Source organism: Oncorhynchus nerka, linkage group LG3 (genome assembly GCF_034236695.1).
Source record: "Oncorhynchus nerka isolate Pitt River linkage group LG3, Oner_Uvic_2.0, whole genome shotgun sequence".
Taxonomy (NCBI): Eukaryota; Metazoa; Chordata; class Actinopteri; order Salmoniformes; family Salmonidae; genus Oncorhynchus; species Oncorhynchus nerka.
This window is the reverse complement of record NC_088398.1, coordinates 19,626,824-19,649,669: the sequence shown is the minus strand read 5'-3', so window position 1 is coordinate 19,649,669 and position 22,846 is coordinate 19,626,824. Positions and strand designations below refer to the sequence as shown.

Below are 22,846 nucleotides of genomic sequence, written 5' to 3'. Positions count from 1 at the left end.
ATATGGCGGCCAGGCACACCGGACGTGGTAATAGTATGTAGTGTGCACCAAAAAAAATTCACAAATGTTCCCACGCTCAAACATGATAAGAGACACGAGTATATCTTATGTAAAGTGATACTAATATGTAATGTAGTTATTGCCCAACCAAAGACACTGAATATAGCTAGATGTTTCAAATTCAAACCTCTGGTGAAACAACTAGTCTGATCTAATATAGTGAACTACATTTCCCATAAATATTTGCGCACTGGAACATTCCTTCTGGCGTCACGTCCCTTAGCATCCATCGTTTCCTGTTGAAGTGTAAATGGAGACATGACACAGTTGTTTGGGAATTATAAGAAACAATATAGTATAAATCCACTGAATTCAAAACTGCTGAAGTGATATTTAAATAGTCACTTGAACTCAGGCTCGGTGCAGTCGCTGGCAGCGATGGAGGCGGTCCCCCGTATGCCAATGATCTGGCTGGATCTGAAAGAGGCAGGGGAGTTTGAGTTCAGCCCGTCCGTGAGGCAGGTGAGATGGGTGAGGGAGTGGGATAACCGGGCACTATCGGGCGGTTGAGATCGGAAGTCAAGCAGGCGAGGATTAAGATAATCATACGTATCGAGCACATCTAGACTGTTATTAGCCTGACGCATCAAGTAAAGGTAGTTAGCTAGCTAGTATCGGGTTAGCTGTGTCAGCCATGACAATCGCCTTTGTTTACAGTTAGCTAGCTAAGTTGATAATTAGTTAGCTATTTATGTCAACATGTAGTTTATGTGCAGATACCCCAGTCACAACAAATACATAGTCTTTAAAATAATGATGTCATTGTCACATGCACCCTGAACCAGTTTGCTTTGATATAGAGACAAGTCTGGCAGGGGGGGTGAAAAATAGCCAAGACATTCAGAAATTAGTGCTGGAATGAGTTCAAATTAGAGAACAGCAGAGTAACGTTAGGTGAAGGGTCATAGTAGAGCCAGGGAAAACTGCCCTAGTCATCATAACATATGTCTGAGGAAATTCTCCCTCACAATATTTATCGAGAAAAATTGCAAAGTAACACACCCACCACAATTACGTTTTATGCCTTACTATCCAATCTCCTTTCTTCCGCCTCTTGCGCCAGATATTACTAGAGGACTTTTGCCCTCTTTGAGGGTTACGATTTTTATTATAGCAGCGACAGATTTTATCTGGAAATTAAATTAAGCATAACAGTCCATGGAAAAGTAATGGAAAGAAGGAGAAAGACAGTCCAGAGAATAATGAAGAGAGAATAAGAGTTCCATTGTTTAGGCTAGTGTAACAGATGTGAAATGGCTAGCTAGTTAGCGGGGTGCGCGCTAATAGTGTTTCAATCGGTGACGTCACTAGCTCTGAGACCTTGAAGTAGTTGTTTCTCTTGCTGTGCAAGGGCCTCGGATTTTGTGGAGCGATAGGTAACGATGCTTCGTGGGAGGAAGTTGTTGATGTGTGCAGAGGGTCCCTGGCTCAAGCCCAGGTAGGGGCGAGGAGAGGGACGGGAGCTTATACTGTTACACTAGCAGTGCAGCTGGAGTACAATACATATAGACGACCGTGTGTGATTTATTTGGCTACGGCTGACAGATATATTTTGTTGGAGGCATTTGTGTGCGTGGGTTGTAATAAGGACAAATAATGGTCTTGTTTACCTCCAGACTGTGGCTCCAGTGAGTCTGACTATAAGTAGCTGCTTATTAGAGAGGCTCATCTCTGACTGGAGAATACTTACCACAGCAGGGCATGATGGGATTGCTCCAGAGCCATTTGGAGGCCAACTCCTCCCAGTCCAGCCAACAGGGTCATAGACAACCGTGACAAGGGAATGTTGATAAGATTCGGTTCAATGTTAAAATAGATTGACCATGTATTTGTCATCCAGGTTAAAATTGAGCAGATTACATGTGTACATTGCATTCGGAAAGTATTCAGACCCCTAGACTTTTTCCACGTTTTGTTAAGTTACAGCCTTATTCTAAAATGGATGATAGTGTTTTTTTCACTCAATCGACACACAGTACCCCAAAATTACAAAGCAAAAACAGGTTTAGATATTTTTGCAAATGTATGAAAACCCTTAAATATCACATTTCCATAAGTATTCAGACCCTTTACTCACTACTTTGTTGAAGCACCTTTGGCAGTGATTACAGCCTCTGGTTTTCTTAGGTATGATGCTACAAGCTTGGCACACCTGTATTTGGGGAGTTTCTCCCATTCTTCTCTGCAGATTCAGGTCTCTCCAGAGATCGTCGATCGTGTTCAAGTCCGGGCTCTGGCTGGGCCAGTCAAGGACATTGCAAAGCCACTCCTGCGTTGTCTTGGCTGCATGCTTAGGGTCGTTGTTCTGTTGGAAGGTGAACCTTCGCCCCCAGTCTGAGATCCTGAGCACTCTGGAGCAGGTTTTCATCAAGGATCTGTGTACTTTGCTCCGTTCATCTTTCCCTCGATCCTGGCTAGTTTCCCTGTCCCTGCCGCTGAAAAACATCATGTAATGGAATAAATGGAACGGTATCAAACACATCAAATATATGGAAACCACATATTGGACTCCGTTCCACTATTCCATTTCAGCCAATACAATGAGCCCTTCCTCCTATATCTCCTCCCACCAGCCTCCTCTGGCTATAACGTAGATCTAACGTGGATTGGAATGAATTCCGGCTTTAGGCCAACAAAGACCCACAAAAAATAAAACACTGATTGTCTGGGAGATTTAGATTAATTTCCTTTGTCCACACAAATAGGCGCAGACCTAGTCTTTTTTTTATTGCTTGGATTATGGATTCATTATGAATGTTAGTGCTAAACTTGTGCTGGATCCCGCTGGAACAATGAGATGGTGGCGATGCAGGGCAGCATATTGAAGTTACTTAGGAACTGTGCACACTTTGGAGAATTGTGTGGCCACTTGGAGACACCAGTTTGACCTCTCATTCAAACCCTTGTAATGATTTTGTTTTATATTGCATCAATCTCAAATATGCATTATTATTATGTTACTGAATGTATCTAGAGTATTTCCAGATTTCATCAATCAACAAATGCTGTGAAAAGTACGGCAGATGTAAAAAGCACTTAAACTCAACAGTGTAGTGTTTGAGTCTTGTCAGGTGAAGTGGTGTGTCCTCACCTTCTGATAATGGCCTCATCTCCACCCTGAAACCTTTGATCCAAATGACAAATATGAACTTACTATAGTCTTTCTATCTGTTGCGATGTTGTCTTGTGTGAATTCCACTGATGATCTGTTGTAGCCTATGCACACACAGTATGTTCCACCTTTTTATTATTGTAAAACCAATATGATTGGCAGCAACTGTGGGACAGCCTTTTATTTCAGACGTTGATGCAAAAAACAGTTTAACACTGATTTGATAGTCAATTGGTTGCCAAAAAGGTACCAGAAAAAAAATGTTTTTTTGATTTTCTCCGACCCTTGCAGTAGAACAAACATGCTTTAAACTCTGGAATCGTCCAACAATTATGCCTAATAAAACCATCAACCATCTATGCAGGTACTATGTACTATAGGTTTTCTATATGAATGGTGTCTGGGTAAACATAGAATCACCATTGCTTGAATGCACTATAGTCATATACCACCCACCCTACACAAATCCAGGGACTCTCTCAGGTCATGAGCGATGTGGACAACTAAATATTTATGTACAAGCCTGCAGGGTTCTCCCCAGGATTCTTTTGACAATGTGAGGGCCATTCAGTTTGCTGTGCTTCTTATAGGCCTACATTTCCCTCTAATCAACTCTCTAGGCCTAATTGAATGTTCTAGTGTTGGGACAACAAAGTTCCTCCAAATCTACAATACCAGTCAAAAGTTTGGACACACCTACTCATTCCAGGATTTTTCTTTATGTTTATTATTTTCTACATTGTAGAATAATACTGAAGACATCACAACTATAAAATAACACATGTGGAATCATGTAGTAACCAAAAAAGTGTTAAACAAATCTAAATATATTTTAGTTTCTTCAAAGTAGCCACCCTTTGCATTGATGACAGCTTGGCACACTCTCGACCAGTTTCATGAGGTAGTCACCTGGAACGCTTTTCTAACAGTCTTGAAGGAGTTCCCACATATGCTAAGCACTTGTTGGCTGCTTGTCCTTCACTCTGCGGTCGAACTCATCCCAAACCATCTCAATTGGGTTGAGGTCTGATGATTGTGGAGGCCAGGTCATCTGATGCAGCACTTCGTCGCTTTCCTTGGTCAAATAGCCCTAACAGCCTGGAGGTGTGTTTTGGTTCATTGCCCTGTTGAAAAACACTAAGCGCAAACCAGATGAGATGGCGTATCGCTGCAGAATGCTGTGGTAGCCATGTTGGTTAAGTGTGCCTTTGCATTCTAAATAAATCACTGACAGTGTCACCATCAAAGCACCTCAACACCACCTCCTCCATGCTTCACAGTGGGAGCCACACATGCTGAGATCATCCGTTCAAGAAGAAGTTTGTTGTGCTTCTTGTAGGCATACATTTTCCTCTAATCAACTCTCTAGGCCTACTCTGCATCTCACAAAGACCATGGTTGGAACCAAAAATCTCAAATTTGGACTCATCAGACTAAAGGACAGACTTCCACCGGTATAATGTCTATTGCTCGTGTTTCTTGGCCCAAGCAAGTCTCATCTTCTTATTGGTGTCCTTTAATAGTGGTTTCTTTGTGGCAATTTGACCACGAAGGCCTGATTTCATACAGTCTCCTCTGAACAGTTGATGTTGAGATGTGTCTGTTACTTGAACTCTGTGAAGCATTTATTTGGGCTGCAATTTCTGAGGCTGGTAACTCTAATGAACTTGTCCTCTGCAGCAGAGGTAACTCTGGGTCTTCCTTTCCTGTGGTGGTCCTCATGAGAGCCAGTTTCATCATAGCCCTTGATGGTTTTTGTGACTGCACTTGACTGCACTTTCAAAGTTCTTGAATGTTCCGTATTGACTGACCTTCATGTCTTAAAGTAATGATGGACTGTTGTTTCTCTTTGCTTATTTCTTGGCTTATTTTAGCTGTTCTTGCCATAATATGGACTTGGTATTTTACCAAATAGGGCTATCTTCTGTATTCCACCCCTACCTTGTCACAACACAACTGATTGGCTCAAACGTATTAAGAAGGAAAGAAATTCCACAAATTAACGTTTAACAAGACACACCTGTTATTTGAAATGCATTCCAAGTGACTACCTCATGAAGCTGGTTGAGAGAATGCCAAGAGTGTACAACGCTGTCATCAAGGCAAAGGGTGGCTACTTTGAAGAATCTCAAATATAAAATATATTTTGATTTGTTTAACACTTTTTTTGGTTACTACATGATTCCATGTGTTATTTCATACTTTTGATGTCTTCATTATTATTCTACAATGTAGAAAATAGTAAAAAAAAAAAATAAAGAAAAACCTTTGAATGAGTAGTTGTGTCCAAACTTTTGACTGGTATTGTAAATCTATTTCTGATTGAATGAATAGACCTTATTGGTTAAATAAAGGTTATTTGCTGTGCTCCCAATGGCCCCTCTTATCTGCTTCCCTCTGTCTTTTCAGTTCATCCTGAAGAACTATGGGGAGAATCCAGACAGCTATAATGAACAGCTGAAGAAGCTGGAGACACTGAGACAGGTATGAACTGGGACTGAGCGAGTTGTGCTATGCAAATGTCATATGTTGTGATTTATTTGTTATGTCGGTCATATACTATACTGTACTGTCTTTCTATCCTATAATAAGTAAGTGTTTGTGGCAGGGTGCGGTGAATGTGACACGGGACTTTGAGGGCTGCAGCATTTTGAGGAAGTACTTTGGGCAGCTGCACTACCTCCAGAGCCGTGTGCCTCTGGGGCCTGGTCAGGAAGCAGCAGTACCCATCTCATGGTATGAGGCAATGAAGTACACATAGGAGCCCTATCTTTACATACATACCCATGAGATCCTTATCATACACACACTGGCTTTCATAAACTCTACAACAGACAGCTATGAAAAGACCGGAAGAACACAAGGTAACACTTTATTTGGATAGTCTGTCGAGCATCTACAGATGGACTATCTACTAACCCTAACATTAACCCTTATCCTAACCCTAAACTTAACCCTAGCCCTAACTTTAACTCTTACCCTAACCCTTATTCTGAACCATCCCGAACTGTAACCGTAGCAAGCATTTGCTTATGAACAGATCTACAGAGCATCTACAGATGGACAATCTGGACTATCCAAATAAAGTGTGAGCGAACACACACACACACACACACACACTTTCATAAGCTCTCCCTACCATACGCGTAGACACACACCACACCCTCATTTATGCAATAAAGTGTGTCGCCAATTTCATTCTCTCTTACCAGGACAGAAATATTTTCTGGAAAAACAGTTACTATGAAACAAAGATGAATGATAGTAAAAAGGTTTGGATCACTTTACATTACATTTTGGGCGAACTCTGCTCCATCCTTCATTGAATCAGGTGGCTCAATCATCACAAAACCCACCGATATTGCCAACTACTTAAATTGTTTTTTCATTGGCAAGATTAGCAAACTTTGGCATGACATGCCAACAAAAAATTCTGAACTTACACATCCATGCATAACTGACCAAATAATGAAAGACAAGCATTGTAATTCCGTAAAGTGAGTGTGGAAGAGGTGAAACATATTGTTGTCTATCAACAATGGCAAGCCACCTGGTTCTGACAACTTGGATGGAAAATTACTGGGGATAATAGCGGACGATATTGCCGCCCCTATTTTCCATCTTGTCAATCTAAGCCTACAGGAAAGTGTGTTTCCTCAGACCTGGAGGGAAGCAAAAGTCATTCTGCTCCCCAAGAACAGCAAAGCACCCTTTACTGGATAAAACAGCCAACCAATCAACCTGTTACCAACCCTTAGTAAACTTTTGGATCAAAATATTGTTTGACCAGATACAATGCTATTTCACGATAAACAAATTAACAGCAGATTTTCAAAGCGCTTATAGGGACGGGCATTCAACATGTACGCTACTTACACAAATCACTGATTGGCTAATAAAATAATAAGCAATACACAGATTGTTTTGTTAGTCTTCAGTGCAACTTTTGACATTATCTGTAATAATCTGCTGCTGGAACAGCGTATGCGTTATGTAATGTTCCCTCAGTGTTTTTCCGGCACTGAGCAAATTTCAGGTCTGCTTAACGTAAACCTGAATGTTGTGAAAATTCTGTGCAACTTTCAGCACACGTTTACTGTGAACACTGAGGTTGTACCCGCTTTAAGTTACAGTTTTAACAGTGGCCAAGTAGGCTACTGTGGCTATTTGATCATAACCTGTTAAGGCTACCCCAGAATACTGCCCCTTCTGGAGGAATTCGGTACCCATATAAAACATGATACATTTTTGTCAAAAGTTGCTAATATATGCATATAAAAATTATTATCGAATAGGAAACACTCTAAAGCTTCTAAAACCGTTTAAATTTTGTCTATGTAAAGCAGAAGTCTCAGGGCATGCATTCTCCCAAAGTCTCTCTTGTAATGAAAAAAGTTGCCACCACTTCAACGTCATCGTATACACACTTCCCAAGCAGTTATAACCATGGAAACAGTTTCTACGTCTTCAGCGTGAAGCCTGCTTTCGATGAGGCGTGTAACTGTGAGAATCGCGCGCTCACGAGACGTTCAGCGTGCCCAAACGTCCCGGTGACGCAAAAAAAAAGTTTCCCCAATGCGAGCTGGGATATTTCTCTCTCTTTCCCTCAGGATGGATTGAACAACGTGTGTGTCTCTGTTCGCCCTCACGATTGCTGTAGACCTTTATAACATGTTAAGGCTTAATTATAAACATAGTTTGACAAGTTTACTCGAAATATAATGTATACTTTCGACGTTTTGGTGCGCATCCACTTGAAATTTGCATACATTTCGACCGAAAAGTGGCTAGTTTGAGAACCGAAAGACACAGACTTGAAAACTGAACGCTAACTTGGTGAGTATTAACCCTTCCAGGTCTTCTGATGGATGAACAGCCACGGTAAGGGAATATTTATGTCTTCATTTTGGGTTTCTGTCGACTCCAAGATAGAGGAGTCAGTATGCTAAATGGGAGCGCCGCCTCCCTATTATAGCCTAGTGAACGCAAAATGTAACGTTAAAAATAATTGTAACATAGCGATTGCATTTAGAAGAAGTTTATCTTGCCATACCAATGTAAAACATGCATATTTAGTCAAAGTTTATGATGTGTATTCCTTGTTAGCTGACGTTATCTGCCGGAGCTATTTTATTTCTCCTGACATTGCAGTAGCATTTTTTGAACGATGCATAATTGTAAACAGAGATTTATGGATATATATGGCATATTATTGAAAAAAAAAATGAATGTACTGTGTAACATGTTATATTACTGTCATCTGATGAAGATTTCAAAAGGTTAGTGAAATGATTTTTCTTTTAATCCTGCGTTTGTTGATTGCATATTTTTTCCTACTTGGCTATGCTAATGAGGTATGTATGCAGTGGTGGTTGGACATAAATATGTGCTATGTTTTCGCCGTAAAACATTTTAGAAATCTGACTTGCTGGGTAGATAAATAACTTCTTTATCTTTCATTTGAGCCATTTTTCAAGCGATTCTGTGGAGGTTAAATATTTTTAGGATTATTTCTTGCGTTCCCTGCGCCACATTACAGCTCAGGGGGGGGTGGGGGGTGTTCCCAAAGGGGATCTAGTCTTCAGTGCAACTTTTGACATTATCTGTAATAATCTGCTGCTGGAACAGCGTATGCGTTATGTAATGTTCCCTCAGTGTTTTTCCGGCACTGAGCAAATTTCAGGTCTGCTTAACGTAAACCTGAATGTTGTGAAAATTCTGTGCAACTTTCAGCACACGTTTACTGTGAACACTGAGGTTGTACCCGCTTTAAGTTACAGTTTTAACAGTGGCCAAGTAGGCTACTGTGGCTATTTGATCATAATGTAGGCCAACCAGAGTAGCCTAACATCAAAACAATGGAGAAAATGCATCCCATAACATTTTAACATGGAAACGGCTGTTCTGTCATTCAGCCTAATGTAGCAGCCAATGTGTGGTGCTCAATGTAGGCCTACATTCCATGAGACTTTTGAAAAAAGTGCAGGGCTTGACATTAACCTGTTTATCCACTTGTCCTTCAGACAAGGTGACTGAAAATGTTGTTGTTGTTTGATGCAAGAAACCACTTTACAAAATACATTATTATTCCCATACCATTATTACAGAGACTCAGACAAATTATTCTACCCTCTGTCTATTGGCTACTTAGGTTATTCAAGCCTGTCTCAAAATACAACACTGCCCCTTTAAGACATAAAAAAAAGCTCTTTACCTGACTCGCTTTTCAAAGACGTCTAGAAATGTATATGTTTTGTGCTCTTGTAGGAAGCAATCACTCCCCTATTGCTGATTACAAATTATCTATAACTGGGCTAATAACTCACTAACTAGCAAAGGATATGAACAAAATGTGCACACGTGGCTACAGCAGCTCTTACTTTGACCGCAAATGAAGAGCATCTACTCACGACCGCTCATGCTGCTAACACAGTCCAGGTTAATGTAAATGGAACATACCATATATGGCAATGATCTATTTGCATATAGGTCTACTGCAGCTCTGATTGTTTATACCGCACCGGTCTGTGTAGAGTACGGGCTGAGTAGGGCGTGGGAATGCAATAGAATCATACTCTGATGCTTTCTGCCTACAACAAAATCTCTTGCATAGTTTGTTTTGTTTCGGTAATATTGCATTGATTCGATCACAATTTCCACGGTCCACGGTAAATGGAAACGTTGATAGTGTTAACAGGGAAAACTCTAGAACAGTGGTCACCAACCTTGTCTGAGTCAAGATCACTGAGTCAAAATGCAAGCCGAGATCTACTACTCAGATTTTTCTTTAAACATGACTTTTAAAAAATGTAAGCCTATGCAACAATCAATAACAGTTGTGTAGTAATGAGGTTTGTGCAGTAAGGTATAGGCCTAATACATTATCACTGCATATTGACTTTGCTTGAATTGCCCTGCCAATGCATTGTTGATCAGGCAATAAAAAATACATTTAAACATTTTTTGGGGGGGCTGATGGTGCCTGCATCTGATGGTGAGTCTCAGCGGAGGGAGAGAGCAGCAGACTGAGGGTCCGCCTCTCAACATCCCTCCACTCTCCCTTTCCTCCACTGACACTGACCAAAAAGGGACACCATCTTCCAGCTGGCGAAACTCGACTCGCACCGCATTATTTCTGCCTCATGCACAAAGTCATGTCGAACAGAGAAAGTTAAATATTCCTCGAAATTAAAAAAGACCAAAGCCGCTAATAATAACAACACAAGCCTATAGATACACTTTCCTACTCATTCATTACTGCTGCAGTGCTTGTTGTAGCGCTGAGTGGAAATAGGAACAACGCGCATTTTATGGCTTACAAAAGTGTTGAATACAAAGTGTTGACAGTGCTGAGTAAGAACTTGAACTCCGTCATAAAAACAGCATCTCTTTGCTGTATTCGCTGACAGTCTCTCTCTACTCATAGTTTTAAATGTTTAGAAATGTCACGGTATCAACTTTCTGTGGCTTTCTTTTATGCCGTGCTACGTTACTGCAGACACGGTCATCTGAGCCATCCGATTGGCCAGCAGTAGGTCTATAGTGCACTTCATTTGCTTTCTGGGTCCGTAGGGAAGGCAGATTTTACTTTCAGACACATGCAATGGTTCAGAATGGCAACAGCTCACCTACCCGGGGCGCAGGGCAGCTGAATCGAGTGCACCTCCCGCCAACATCCCAAGACTAAAATGAAAAAATAGGAACACAAGGCTTTATCGTTGGGTTTTTTACAGAAATGTTTGGCAATCGACTAGCAATGTCTTGGAGATTGACCGGTTGGTGGCCGCTGCTCTCGTGCTTCTCTCTGTGGGCTGATATTTCTGCGTGGCAGTTCCGGGGCTACACGCGCGCAGCTTAGATGGAGCATTGGTGTTATGGCCTTACATCCTCTGCTATATTGTGGATCGAGAGTTACCTGTATAACAGAACACAGGCCCCTTACTATTCAATCTTTACTAATGACCTGCCGCTGGCTCTGAGTCGAGCCTGTTTGTCTATGTATGCTGATGACTCAACACTCTTACACGTCAGCAACCACAGCAAGTGAAATCACTGCAGCGTTTAACACAGAGCTGCAGTCAGTTTCAGAATGGGTGGCAAGAAAGCAGTTGGTCCTAAATATTTCAAAAACTAAAAGCATTGTAATTGGGACAAATCATTCACTTAACCCTTAACCTCAACTAATTAATAATGTGGAAATTGAGCAAGTTGAGGAGACTAAGCTTCTTGGAGTATCCTTGGATTGTAAACTGTCATGGTCAAAACATTTTGACGCAGCAGTAACTAAGATGGGGAGAGGTCTGTCCATAATAAAGCGCTGCTCAGCTTTCTCAACAATGCTATCATCAAGGCAGGTCCTACAGGCCCTAGACTACTGTCCAGTCGTCTGGTTAGGTGCTACAAAGAGAGACTTAGGAAAATGACATTTGGCCCAGAACAAGGCAGCACGGCTGGCTCGTAAATGTACACGGAGAGTTAACATTAATAATTTGCATGTCAGTCTCACCTGGCTCAAAATAGAGGACAGATTGACTTCCTCACTACTTGTGTTTGCGAGAGGCATTGACATGTTGAATGCACCAAGCTGTCTGTTTAAACTATTAGCACATAGCTTGGACACCCATGCATACCCCACAAGATGCTACCTGAGGTCTCTTCACAGTCCCCAAGCCGGGGCGGCAGGGTAGCCTAGTGGTTAGAGTGTTGGACTAGTAACCGGAAGGTTGCAATTTCAAACTCCCGAGCTGACTGCCCCTGAACAGGCAGTTCCTAGGCCATCATTGAAAATAAGAATTTGTTCTTAACTGACTTGCCTAGTTAAATAAAGGTAAAATAAATAAATAAAAAGTCCAGAACAGACTATGGGAGGTGCAGAGTACTACATAGAGCCATGGCTACATTGAACTCTATTCCACATCAAGTAACTCATTGCAAGCAGTAAAATCTGATTTAAATACACCTTATGGAACAGCCGGGAATGTGAAGAGACACACATAGGCACAGACAGACACACACCCGATACTATACACATGTATTTTGTGTTGTAGATATGTGGTAGTAGAGTAGTGGCCTGAGGGAACACACTTAGTAGATAGTAAAAATCTGTTGTGAAATGTATTGTAATGTTTTTAAAATGGTATACAACTGCCTTAATGTTGCTGTACCCCAGGAAGAAAAGCTGCTGCCTTGGCAGGAACTAATGGGAATCCATAATACATACAAAAACAGACAGGCCCATACATGTACAGTTGAAGTCAGAAGTTTACATACACTTAGGTTGGAGTCATTAAAACTTGTGTTGTGGGGGTGCTGTGCTGCAGGAGGGACTGGTGCACTTCACAAAATAGATGGAATCATGAGACAGGAAAATTATGTGGATATACTGAAGCAACATCTCAAGACATCGGTCAGAAAGTTAAAGCTTGTTGCAAATGGGTCTTCCAAATGGACAATGACCCCAAGCATACTTCCAAAGTTGTGGCAAAATGGCTTAAGGACAACAAAGTCAAGGTATTGGAGTGGCCATCACAAAGCCTTGACCTCAATCCTATAGAAAATGTGTGGGCAGAATTGAAAAAGCGTGTGCGAGCAAGGAGGCCTACAAACCTGACTCAGATACACCAGCTCTGCCAGGAGGAATGGGTCAAAATTCACCCAACTTATTGTGGGAAGCTTGTGGAAGGCTACCCAAAACGTTTGACCCAAGTTAAACAATTTAAAGGCAATGCTACCAAATACTAATTGAGTGTATGTAAACTTCTGACCTACTGGGAATGTGATGAAAGAAATAAAAGATTAAATAAATAATTCTCTACTCTTATTCTGACATTTCACATTCTTAAAATAAAGTGGTGATACTAACTGACCTAAGACAGGGAATTTTTACCAAGATTAAATGTCAGGAATTGTTTAAATGTATTTGGCAAAGGTGTATATAAACTTCCGACTTCAACTTTAGACACACACCACACACTCATTTATGCAAAACAGTGTGTCAACAATTTCATTCTCTCTTACCAGGACAGAAATATTTTCTGGAAAAACAGTCACTCATGATGACATCAGCTATGAGCAAGCCTGCATCCTCTACAACCTGGGTGAGTTGAACCATTTGAATGGTGTAGTGTAAAACTGACCTTAGATCAGCACTGAGGGCAAAACCATGCGTTAAACAGCTATGTCCTGATTGCCATAATGTTGTCTTCTCTGTAGGTGCTCTCCACTCCATGTTGGGAGCCATGGATAACAGGGTGTCTGAAGAGGTGGGCAGAAGCAATGGCCGTCTATCTCTACCACGTTAACCTCTCTCTCCATGACATCTCACACTGACATCCATTGTGTTGCCCCCCCCTTTCTGAAACTCAATATGTCCCTTTGTCTATTTCTCTTGCTTCCATCCTCACTCCCCTCTGGCTCCCTTCCTCCCCTTTCTCTCTCCCCCTAGGGGATGAAGGTGTCATGTACACACTTCCAGTGCTCCGCGGGGGCCTTCTCCTACCTGAGGGACCACTTCAGCCACAACTTCAGCGTGGACATGAGTCACCAGATCCTTAACCTCAACATCAACCTCATGCTGGTAACTATTGCACACCGCACGTTCTCTCACACACACACACACACACACACACACACACACACACACACTTCGTGGTTATTTGTCTCCATTCAGGGTCAGGCTCAAGAGTGTCTCCTGGAGAAGTCCATGCTGGACAACAGGAAGAGTTTCCTTGTAGCCCGCATCAGTGCTCAGGTAAATCTCTCTACTCTCAACACATGACGTAGTAGCAGGGCACGATAACACCCTCTAGACCTCAGTTCCCGTAGAGCAGGGTCGTTCTCAATAGGAATCAAACGGGGAGGGACTAACTGAACTTGTCCAATAAGAAAATGCTAATTGTTTTCTGTTGCAAAATTGTTTTCGTTTTGCTACGGTGTGCCCTAATGAATACGACCCAGGTGTGCGACTGTTCTGTTGTTGGCCTGGTGCAGGTGGTGGACTACTATAAGGAGGCATGCAGGGCTCTGGAGAACTCTGACACAGCTTCCATGCTGGGTAAAATCCAGAAGGACTGGAAGAAACTGGTGCAAATGAAGATCTCCTACTTTGCTTCCATCGCCCATGTGAGTTTGAGACAGGACAGTGAGTTGTGAGGGAGTTTATTGCGAATGTCTTCTCAATTTGGTTAACGGATACTCTGTTATTGAATAACATATTTCTTTTCAGCTGCATATGGGGAAGCAGGCTGAGGAACAACAGAAATATGGAGAGCGGGTATGTCACCTTCTTGACTATCCCTACTCCCCCCGTGTATATTCCTCTGCATACCTCCATTCCTCTACATACCAATGTCTCTCCGTGTTTTTAACAGCTGGCTTACCTGCAGAGCTCATTAGACAAACTCAGTGAAGCCATCAAGTTGGCCAAGGTACAGTCACCTTCCAATTGACTCTGTGTGTAACCTTTTCGATTTGTCCTTCTGAAATGGTTTCTTTTGAATCTCTTATCAAGCTTACAATAACAAAGTAACTGTCTTTATGCTCCTTCCCCTCAACCTCTCTGTTTGAACAGGGTCAGCCGGACAGTGTGCAGGAGGCCTTGAAGTTCACCATGGACGTGATAGGGGGAAAGTAAGCAGCTATATTCCCTACTGTATATTCACTTATGATAGTGGGTAGGTTGGTACAATCTTTACCCTTTGAGATAGGTAGACAGTCACACACACTCTGTCACTCAAACAGTGGCACTCTTGCTGAAGTGTTTCTCTCTGATCCTTCCTCTCCTGTTTTATTTTGCTATTCCTTATCCCCTGTCCCTCGTAGGTTCAACTCTGCCAAGAAAGACAACGACTTCATTTACCATGAGACTGTCCCCTCGTTGGAGACTCTTGCTTCCGTCAAAGGTAACATTGAACCCTGACCTATGACCTATCCTCACACACAACCTCTCCTGCATTTCATATACTATATTTTCATCATGTCCTCTCTAGGTGCCCCCCTGGTGAAGGCCTTGCCCGTGAACCCAACTGATCCCAGTGTCACAGGACCAGACCTGTTTGCCAAGCTGGTGCCCATGGCTGCCCACGAGGCCTCCTCTCTCTACAGTGAAGAGAAGGCCAAGTTGCTACGGGACATCATGGCCAAGATAGACAGCAGGAATGAGACTCTAGAGTGAGTAGGAGAGTCGGAGGGGCTGTGTGTGTATTTGTGTCGTTTAGGTACGCCTTTTACGATTTAATATTTACATTTAAGTCATTTAGCAGACGCTCTTATCCAGAGCGACTTACAAATTGGTGCATTCACAATATAGTGACTTTGTGTGGTTACTGATCTAGCTCTGGCTTTACAGGCAGTTTATGGACTCTCTGGGTCTGGAGCCAGACTCAGTAGATAACCTGGACATGTACAGTCACATCCCCCCTGTACTTATGGAGAAGTGTGCTGCGCTCAGTGTCAGACCAGACACCGTCAAGAGCCTCATTCAGTCCATGCAGGGTGAGTGGTTGGCCTGGGACACACACATACACACACATATATGTACACAGCCTTTCGATACTATCCCTATGTCTCTCTCCTTCAGTCCTGTCTGGTGTGTTCACGGACGTGGAGGCGTCTCTGAGGGAGATCGGGGACGTGCTGGAAGAGGACGAGGCCGGGGTGCGGGCGCTGCAAGAGGCGGCAGGAGGAGGCCCCGCGGCGGAGCTGCACCCCCAGGCACATGCCCAGACCCTGGCTGAGATCCGCAGGGACCTGGAGAAGTACATGGAGGCCCATGAGAAGGCCAGCTTCACCAACACAGAGCTGCACAGAGCCATGAATCTGCACATCAGTAACCTGAGGCTGCTGGGGGGACCACTGGATGCCCTGAGAGACGCCCTGCCGAGGCCACAACTCAACCAGGGTGGGTATAGGAAAGTGGAAAAGAGTTATGGTGTTTGTGGTGTCATCTGGAGTGTGTTTCTAAATATATATGTGTGTGTGTTCCTACAGAGGAGGTGGCGGGGCTGCAGTGCATGAAGAGGATCCTGGGTAAGGTGCAGGAGATGAGGGACCAGAGGAGCACCCTAGAGAAACAGCTGCGTGACCTCATTCAGCAGGACGACATCACTTCCTCCCTGGTCACTACCGAGCGCACTGACATGAAGGTACAGGACATTGTGTGTGGGTTTGATCTTCATGACATTCTAGACTAACGCATGCCTCTTAACACACTATATGTAACATTTGCCTCTCTCTCTCTCTCCCCCCTCCCTCCTCTCTCCCCCTCTCTCCCCACCTCTCTCTCCCCTCCCTCCCTCTCTCCCCACCTCTCTCTCCCCTCCCTCCCTCTCCCTCCCTCCCTCTCTCCCTCCCTCTCCCCCCTCCCTCCCCCCTCCCCCCCCCCCCCTCCCTCCCTCCCCCCCCCTCCCTCTCCCCTCCCTCTCTCCCTCCCCACCTCCCTCCCTCTCCCTCTCTCCACACCTCTCTCCCTCTCTCCACACCTCCCTCCCTCTCCCTCTCTCTCCACCTCCCTCTCTCCACCTCCCTCTCCCTCTCTCCACCTCCCTCTCTCTCTCTCCACCTCCCTCCCTTTCTCTCCACCTCCCTCCCTTTCTCTCCACCTCCCTCCCTTTCTCCCCACCTCCCTCTCTCTCCCCACCTCCCTCTCTCTCCCCACCTCCCTCTCTCTCCCCACCTCCCTCTCTCTCCCCACCTCTCTCTCTCTCTCTCTCCCCACCTCCCTCTCTCTCTCCCTCTCTCCCCACCTCCCTCTCTCTCTCCCTCTCCCTCCCTCTCTCCCTATAGAGGTTGTTTGAGGAGCAGTTGAAGAAGTATGAGCAGGTGAAGGTGTACATCGACCAGAACCTGTCTGCCCAGGAGAACATCCTCAAGGCTCTGACGGAAGCCAACGTGCAATACGCCTCGGTCCGCAAGGGTCTCGCCGAGACGGAACACAAGTGAGCAAGGGCTTGGGAAGGGTTTTAGTAGGACACCAGCACTATTGGTCAAAGGACTTTGACGCTGTTCCAGTCCAAGGTCATAGGGAAGGGGCCAATATAGGGAATCAGAACACACAAACAAATCGGAGCAGGTCCACTGGAAACACTAGATACATAAAGCACTAGCCTCATGTCATTGTTACTGAAGAAGTTCTCACCTCTCCCTTTCTCTTCCTCTTCTCCTTCCTTTCTCTCGCTCCAACTCTCAGGTGGAACGGCACGGTGCAGACCCTGGTGGCGTCCTACGAGGCTTACGAGGACCTGATGAAGAAGTCCCAGGAGGGGAAGGAGTTCTACGAGGACCTGGAGACCAAGTCCTCCCGCCTGCTGGAGAGAGCTAAGACTCTGTGTCAGGCCAGGGAGGAGGAGAGGAAGGCCGTGCTGGACAGGGAGACCCAGAAGAATCCCCCTTCTCGGCCCACTGCAGCCAAACCGTCCCTGGGGTCCAAGGGGGGCTCTGACGTGGACTCTGCCTGTTCTAGTTTGGAGGATGCCGAGCTAGCCCAGATCAACGCTGCTATACTGAGCCTGGGAGGAGACCTGCCTGACGAGCTCCGTAGTCTACCCCCCGACCACCCCTCCCTGCACTCTGCCATTCGCCCGGGACCTGAGGCTTTCCTTCCTGGTGCCAACCTGGGTGGCAATGCTTCATTACCCTGGCCAGGGGCGCCTGGGCCACCGCTCTATACCCCTCAGTTCCCACCAAACCATCGCCCGCCCCAGTTCCCCGGCCCACTCCCCGCCCAGCGTTTCCCTCGCGGACCCTTCACTCAGCTACCCCCCCAGCAGACCCCTGTTTCTGGCTATGCCCCTCCCCAGCCGCAAGCCCCCCAAACTGGGGGAGTCGGGCCTGCCCGTGCCCCTTTCCGTCCCTCCACTACTACAGTAGATAGTATCCAGACCCCCATCCCCAGTTATAACTCAGCCCCACGTGTACCACCTACTGTCTCTGCAGGCTACGCTGTTCCCCCACAGATGGGTGTGTACCCACAGTACATGACCCAGCCTGGGGTGCCCATGCAAGCGCCCAGCCAGGTGCCACACCAACATCCACAGCATCAGTACCAACACCCTCCTGGGCAGCTGCCCCCTGGCTACCAGTCTGCCCCCAGGGCCATGCCCGGACCCCGACCCCCTCCCCAGGCACAGCAGAGTTACCCACAGTACATTCCCCCCCAGCACCAGCCCCGGCCACCCATGCCCCCAGTATCAGCAGCCATATCCTGGTCAGCCCCAGCCACAACCCCAGCATGGCTACCAGCCCCAGTTACCACAGGGCTATCAGCCTCAACACCCGCAGCAGGGCTACCTGCCCCAACAGCCCCCACACATGATCCCAAGGGGCCCTCACCCACAGATGCCCACCACTTCCCAGCCCATGCCCCCTGTCTCCCAACCATACATGCAACCTGCCAACCAACAGATGCCCCCGCACCCTCATCAGCAGATGCTACCTCCCCAACAACAACAAATGCATCCCAACACCCAGCAAATGCACCCGCATCCACAAATGCACCCTGGCCCTCATCAGCAGATACCCCCTAACAGCCAGCCAATGCCCCCAGTTTCCCAGGCTTACCTGCCCGCCACCAGCCAGCCCATGCCCCCTGGCCTGCACCAGCCCATGCCCCCTGCTTCCCAGCCCCAACATGTCCACCTCCCTCAGGCTTACCTGCCCAGGGGCCCCCTCCCACCTCAGGGGCCCCAGATGCCCCACCCTGGTCAACCCCCCCAACATGTCTACCAGCCCCAGTTACCACAGGGCTACCAGCCTCCTATAATGCCTCAATCAGCCCCCAACAGTCCCAGGCTCCCCAGCCTGTAGCCCCCATGACCCCCACCATGTACCCTACTCCTCCAGGTGTGAACGGCTCTCCTGGAGCCCCACCACAGCCCACCTCTATGGGCCAACCTCGGCCCCCTCCCCAGCACATGATTCCACCAACTGCTGGAGCTCCTCCAGTGGCCCTCCCACCTAACGTCATCCTTCCATCGCCCTCCCCTTCTCCCTCCCCGGGCCCCTCTTCCCTAGGCCTGGCTCCTCAGAGGCCCTCCCCGGCCCCCACCCCTGGCGGTCCACCCTCTCTCCCTTCCTCCTCATCCCCCTCCCTCTTCCCGCGCCAGAACTCCATCACAGACGACCTGCTCTCCTCCAGCCCAGAGAGCCAGCCCGGGGTCCCCAAGGCCCCCGCCAACGTCCTCCAACCCACCAAGGCTGACCCTCAGGACGGGGAGCGCCGCAAGAAGAACTCCCAGGGTGTCCGGCTGATCCAGGGTGACCCGTACCAAGCCCCCGAACGCGTAGCCCGCCTCTGCGGCGAACTCGAACGCTTCCGGTCGGCCGTGGAGTCTCTTGAGCGCCCGTCGGTGGACGAAGGTGGCCTGTCGCCGCTGGATGCCCGCTGGAAGGAGCTCCAGGAGGGGCAGGAGAGGGACGCCAGGCAGCTGTCCATCGCCATCGCCCGCTGCTACACCATGAAGAACCGTCACCAGGACGTGATGCCCTACGACTGTAACCGCGTGCTGCTGCGCTCTGGCAAGGACGACTACATCAACGGCAGCTTTGTGGAGGAGCTGTCGCCCTACTGCCCGCGCCTCATCGCCACGCAGGCGCCGCTGTCGGGCACGGCCGCCGACTTCTGGCTCATGGTGTGGGAGCAGAAGGTTTCACTGGTGGTCATGCTGGTCTCCGAGCAGGAGTTAGATAAGGTATGAACACACACTCAGGGTAGAAGGAATGGGCCATTCTAGGGGTTGCTTATAAAGGCTTAGTACTGTGGTAGATGTACCACCTGTTTGGTTTTTACCCAAGAAGGAATAAAAGGTAGGTAAGGAATTGGAGGCAGAACTTTGATTAGATGGTTTATTTACTTTCAGACTATTGACAGAAACGTCTGTGAAAACACATTTCTTATTTAATTTGAAGTTAACAGTCCATATTTTGATTGACACATTGTAATTTGAGAGAACCCCAACTCCTAGTCGTTTCCCAACTCCTAGTCGTTTCTTTACTGTGTTTCCGTAGGGAAAGGTTTTGTGCTATTTCCCGACAGAACGCGGCCAGCAGCTTGCTCAGGGACCAATCACAGTCACCCTGACTACGCAGAAGACCACACCCACCCACGTGGAGCGAATGATTGGCCTGCAATACCGTGACCAGAGCCTGAAACGCACCGTCATACACCTACAGTTTACCTCCTGGCCTGAGCTGTGAGTCCACACGGTAGCAACTGAATAACCACTGTATGAATGGAAATTCATATCTGGCTAACGAATACCATTTCTCTTTCTCTCACTCTTTCTCCCCACAGGGGTCTTCCTGAGAGCAAGAGCAATCTAATCTGCTTCATCCAGGAGGTTCATGGATACTACCTGCACCAGAGGCCCTTATACACACCTATTGTTGTGCACTGCAGGTAACACACACATTCTATTTTATTACTGTCACCAAACATCATGATGATTCATCAAAACCAAGTGTGAGTATTGCCACGAACTCGGTCTCTCTCCGTGACCTCAGCTCTGGCGTGGGGCGTACCGGCGCCCTCTGTCTGCTGTATGCAGCGGTACAGGAGCTGGAGGCAGGGAACAGCATCCCTGACCTACCTCTACTGGTCAAGAAGATGAGGCAGCAGAGGAAGAACATGCTGCAGGAGAAGGTAAGAACACACATCTAACAAGCTCATGCTTTACAAGGGGGTTAACTGTGCAGTTTCATAAGAGCGACGTCACACAGGCAAGTTCTCTAGTAAAAGCTCATGTCACTTTCCCAGTGCATTGAGTCAATGTTGTTTGTTGGTGTGATGGCTCTTCAAGATGTCTCCTCTCTCTGGTGTCTGTCCGCAGCTGCACCTGAAGTTCTGTTACGAGGCGGTGCTGAAACACGCTGAGCAGGTCCTCCAGAGACACGGCTACCTCCCTACCGCCCCCTGCAGCAAGACACCCAGCACTGCTGCCACCAAGGTGAGCCCAGTCTCACTGAGACACTTTTTCATCCTTTTTGCATTCGGGCTTTAGAGTCTCAGACACTTGAATAGTTAAGTGAGTAGTGGTCATTGAGGTCGTAAATATGGTCCTATTGAAAAGTGAGTCGATAAACTATTTGGTATTTTCTTAAGATTTTGGTGGTACTCGATGTAAGCTAAAATTGAGAGGCCCTATAGATGGGTTAGCTGACAACGTCACGAAAACCAGGCTCACAATAATTCCATGGGTTGTTGTGATTCTGGATGGCAAGATAGCTACCAACAATGACAAGAAACTGCCATGTGGGGAATCGTGACTCATGTCAGCTAGTTTCATCATGATATATTGATACCATGTCGTGTTTAGACTGATTTCATGTTAATATGGCAAAACATTTGCTAGCTAGCTAATCAACAACTGTAATGATGTATGAGACAAGTGTTCATTGTGCACATTTTGTTTTCAATAAACATTGGAGACTAAATATAGTTTACATGTTGTCAACAATCTAAGCCAACCACGTCTGTTTTGCACGTGTTGGTTTTGTTGCTTAACAACCAACCCTTCTGTGCTACACTACTGCTTCCTCATGTTTAAATACTGTCTGGTTGTCTTCTCCCTGTAGCCTTACTCTCGCCAGGAGTCCCAACAGGACATCGTTCTGGGAGGTGACATGACCATCAGCTCCATTCAGGCCACCATCGCCAAACTCAGCATCCGGCCCCCCAGTGCCACTGACCCAGCCATGGACCCTGTCCCTGACATTGGTGCCCCCTCTGGCCTAGAGGACCAACCCTTCACCCCCCCCACCGGCCTGCCCTTGGATAGAGAGCTAGAGCCAGCCGCCACCCCCGCCCGGGACCCCTCTCCCAGCGGAACCCAACCCTCCTCCCTCAGTCCCCCACTCTCCTCCCAAGAGGAGGTTCGGTCCCCACCACCCAATGGTGTGGATACCACCGCCCCTTCCTCGCCCCCCACAGCCAATAACCAGGTGACCCCTGATCCAGCCCCTTCCTCTGGCCCGGCCCTGAACTCTCTGGAGCTGCTGGCCTCTCTGACGGCCGAGGCCTTCTCCATGGAGGGTGGTGGGTGCAAGGGGAAGCACCGTGTCACTAAGCAGAGCTTCCTGCAGCCTGCCGAGGGCCAGGGCCTCCACCAGGGGCCCCGCGAGGAGGAGGGAGACGACCCCCTGAGCAACCTCGACCCCCTCTGGAGCCTCAACAAGAACTGAAGCACAGCCCCCGATGCCCTCGCTCTCGCTTCATAGCTGTGTCAAACTGACCTGTAGCCTTTAGTACTAGTTCTTCTTGATTCTCTGCTAATGAACCAAAATGACTAGAATGGTGGAAACTCCAAGATTCACAACTAGAAGTTATTAGTGGTAGGGGCTGGTTTGAACCTGGTTTTGAACGCTTTAGGGACACTTCAGGGGTCCTACATTCCGTCACTAGTGGCCTGGCTGTGCTTCTGGGACCGAATCACTGCACTTGTCTTTTCTTTCCCTGTCTTTCTACTTGTACCAGATGGGTCTGTTCTTCACTCGCTGCTTCAGAGCTGGCCACGTCTTAACAATATTGTTTTTCTTGTCTTTCATTAACACTGTAAATATATCTTGAATAAATGTAGGTTGGTTTTGACTACCCTATTTAAAACACACCAACCGTGGATACTCAAACATTCCATAAGATAAACCCCCCCCCCTACAGAAAATCACACACTACAGACCACATGA

At 46.6% G+C, this 22,846-nt stretch overlaps 1 protein-coding gene across 1 annotated transcript; it reads left to right on the top strand.

Moving 5' to 3' along the window:
• The first annotated feature begins 4 nt into the window (after positions 1 to 4).
• On the top strand, positions 5 to 22,770 carry LOC115103804 (tyrosine-protein phosphatase non-receptor type 23-like). Its single transcript, XM_029624765.2, is given in 25 exon segments — positions 5 to 522; positions 5,582 to 5,656; positions 5,781 to 5,908; positions 13,193 to 13,269; positions 13,385 to 13,434; positions 13,617 to 13,748; positions 13,842 to 13,922; positions 14,162 to 14,293; positions 14,397 to 14,444; positions 14,542 to 14,598; positions 14,742 to 14,800; positions 14,993 to 15,072; positions 15,160 to 15,340; positions 15,519 to 15,664; positions 15,750 to 16,070; positions 16,160 to 16,314; positions 16,955 to 17,106; positions 17,358 to 18,348; positions 18,350 to 18,923; positions 18,926 to 19,857; positions 20,174 to 20,358; positions 20,460 to 20,564; positions 20,669 to 20,807; positions 20,995 to 21,111; positions 21,740 to 22,770. Coding segments are annotated over 25 exon segments (5,607 nt in total). The 5' UTR covers positions 5 to 438; the 3' UTR covers positions 22,346 to 22,770.
• Positions 22,771 to 22,846: the final 76 nt, after the last annotated feature.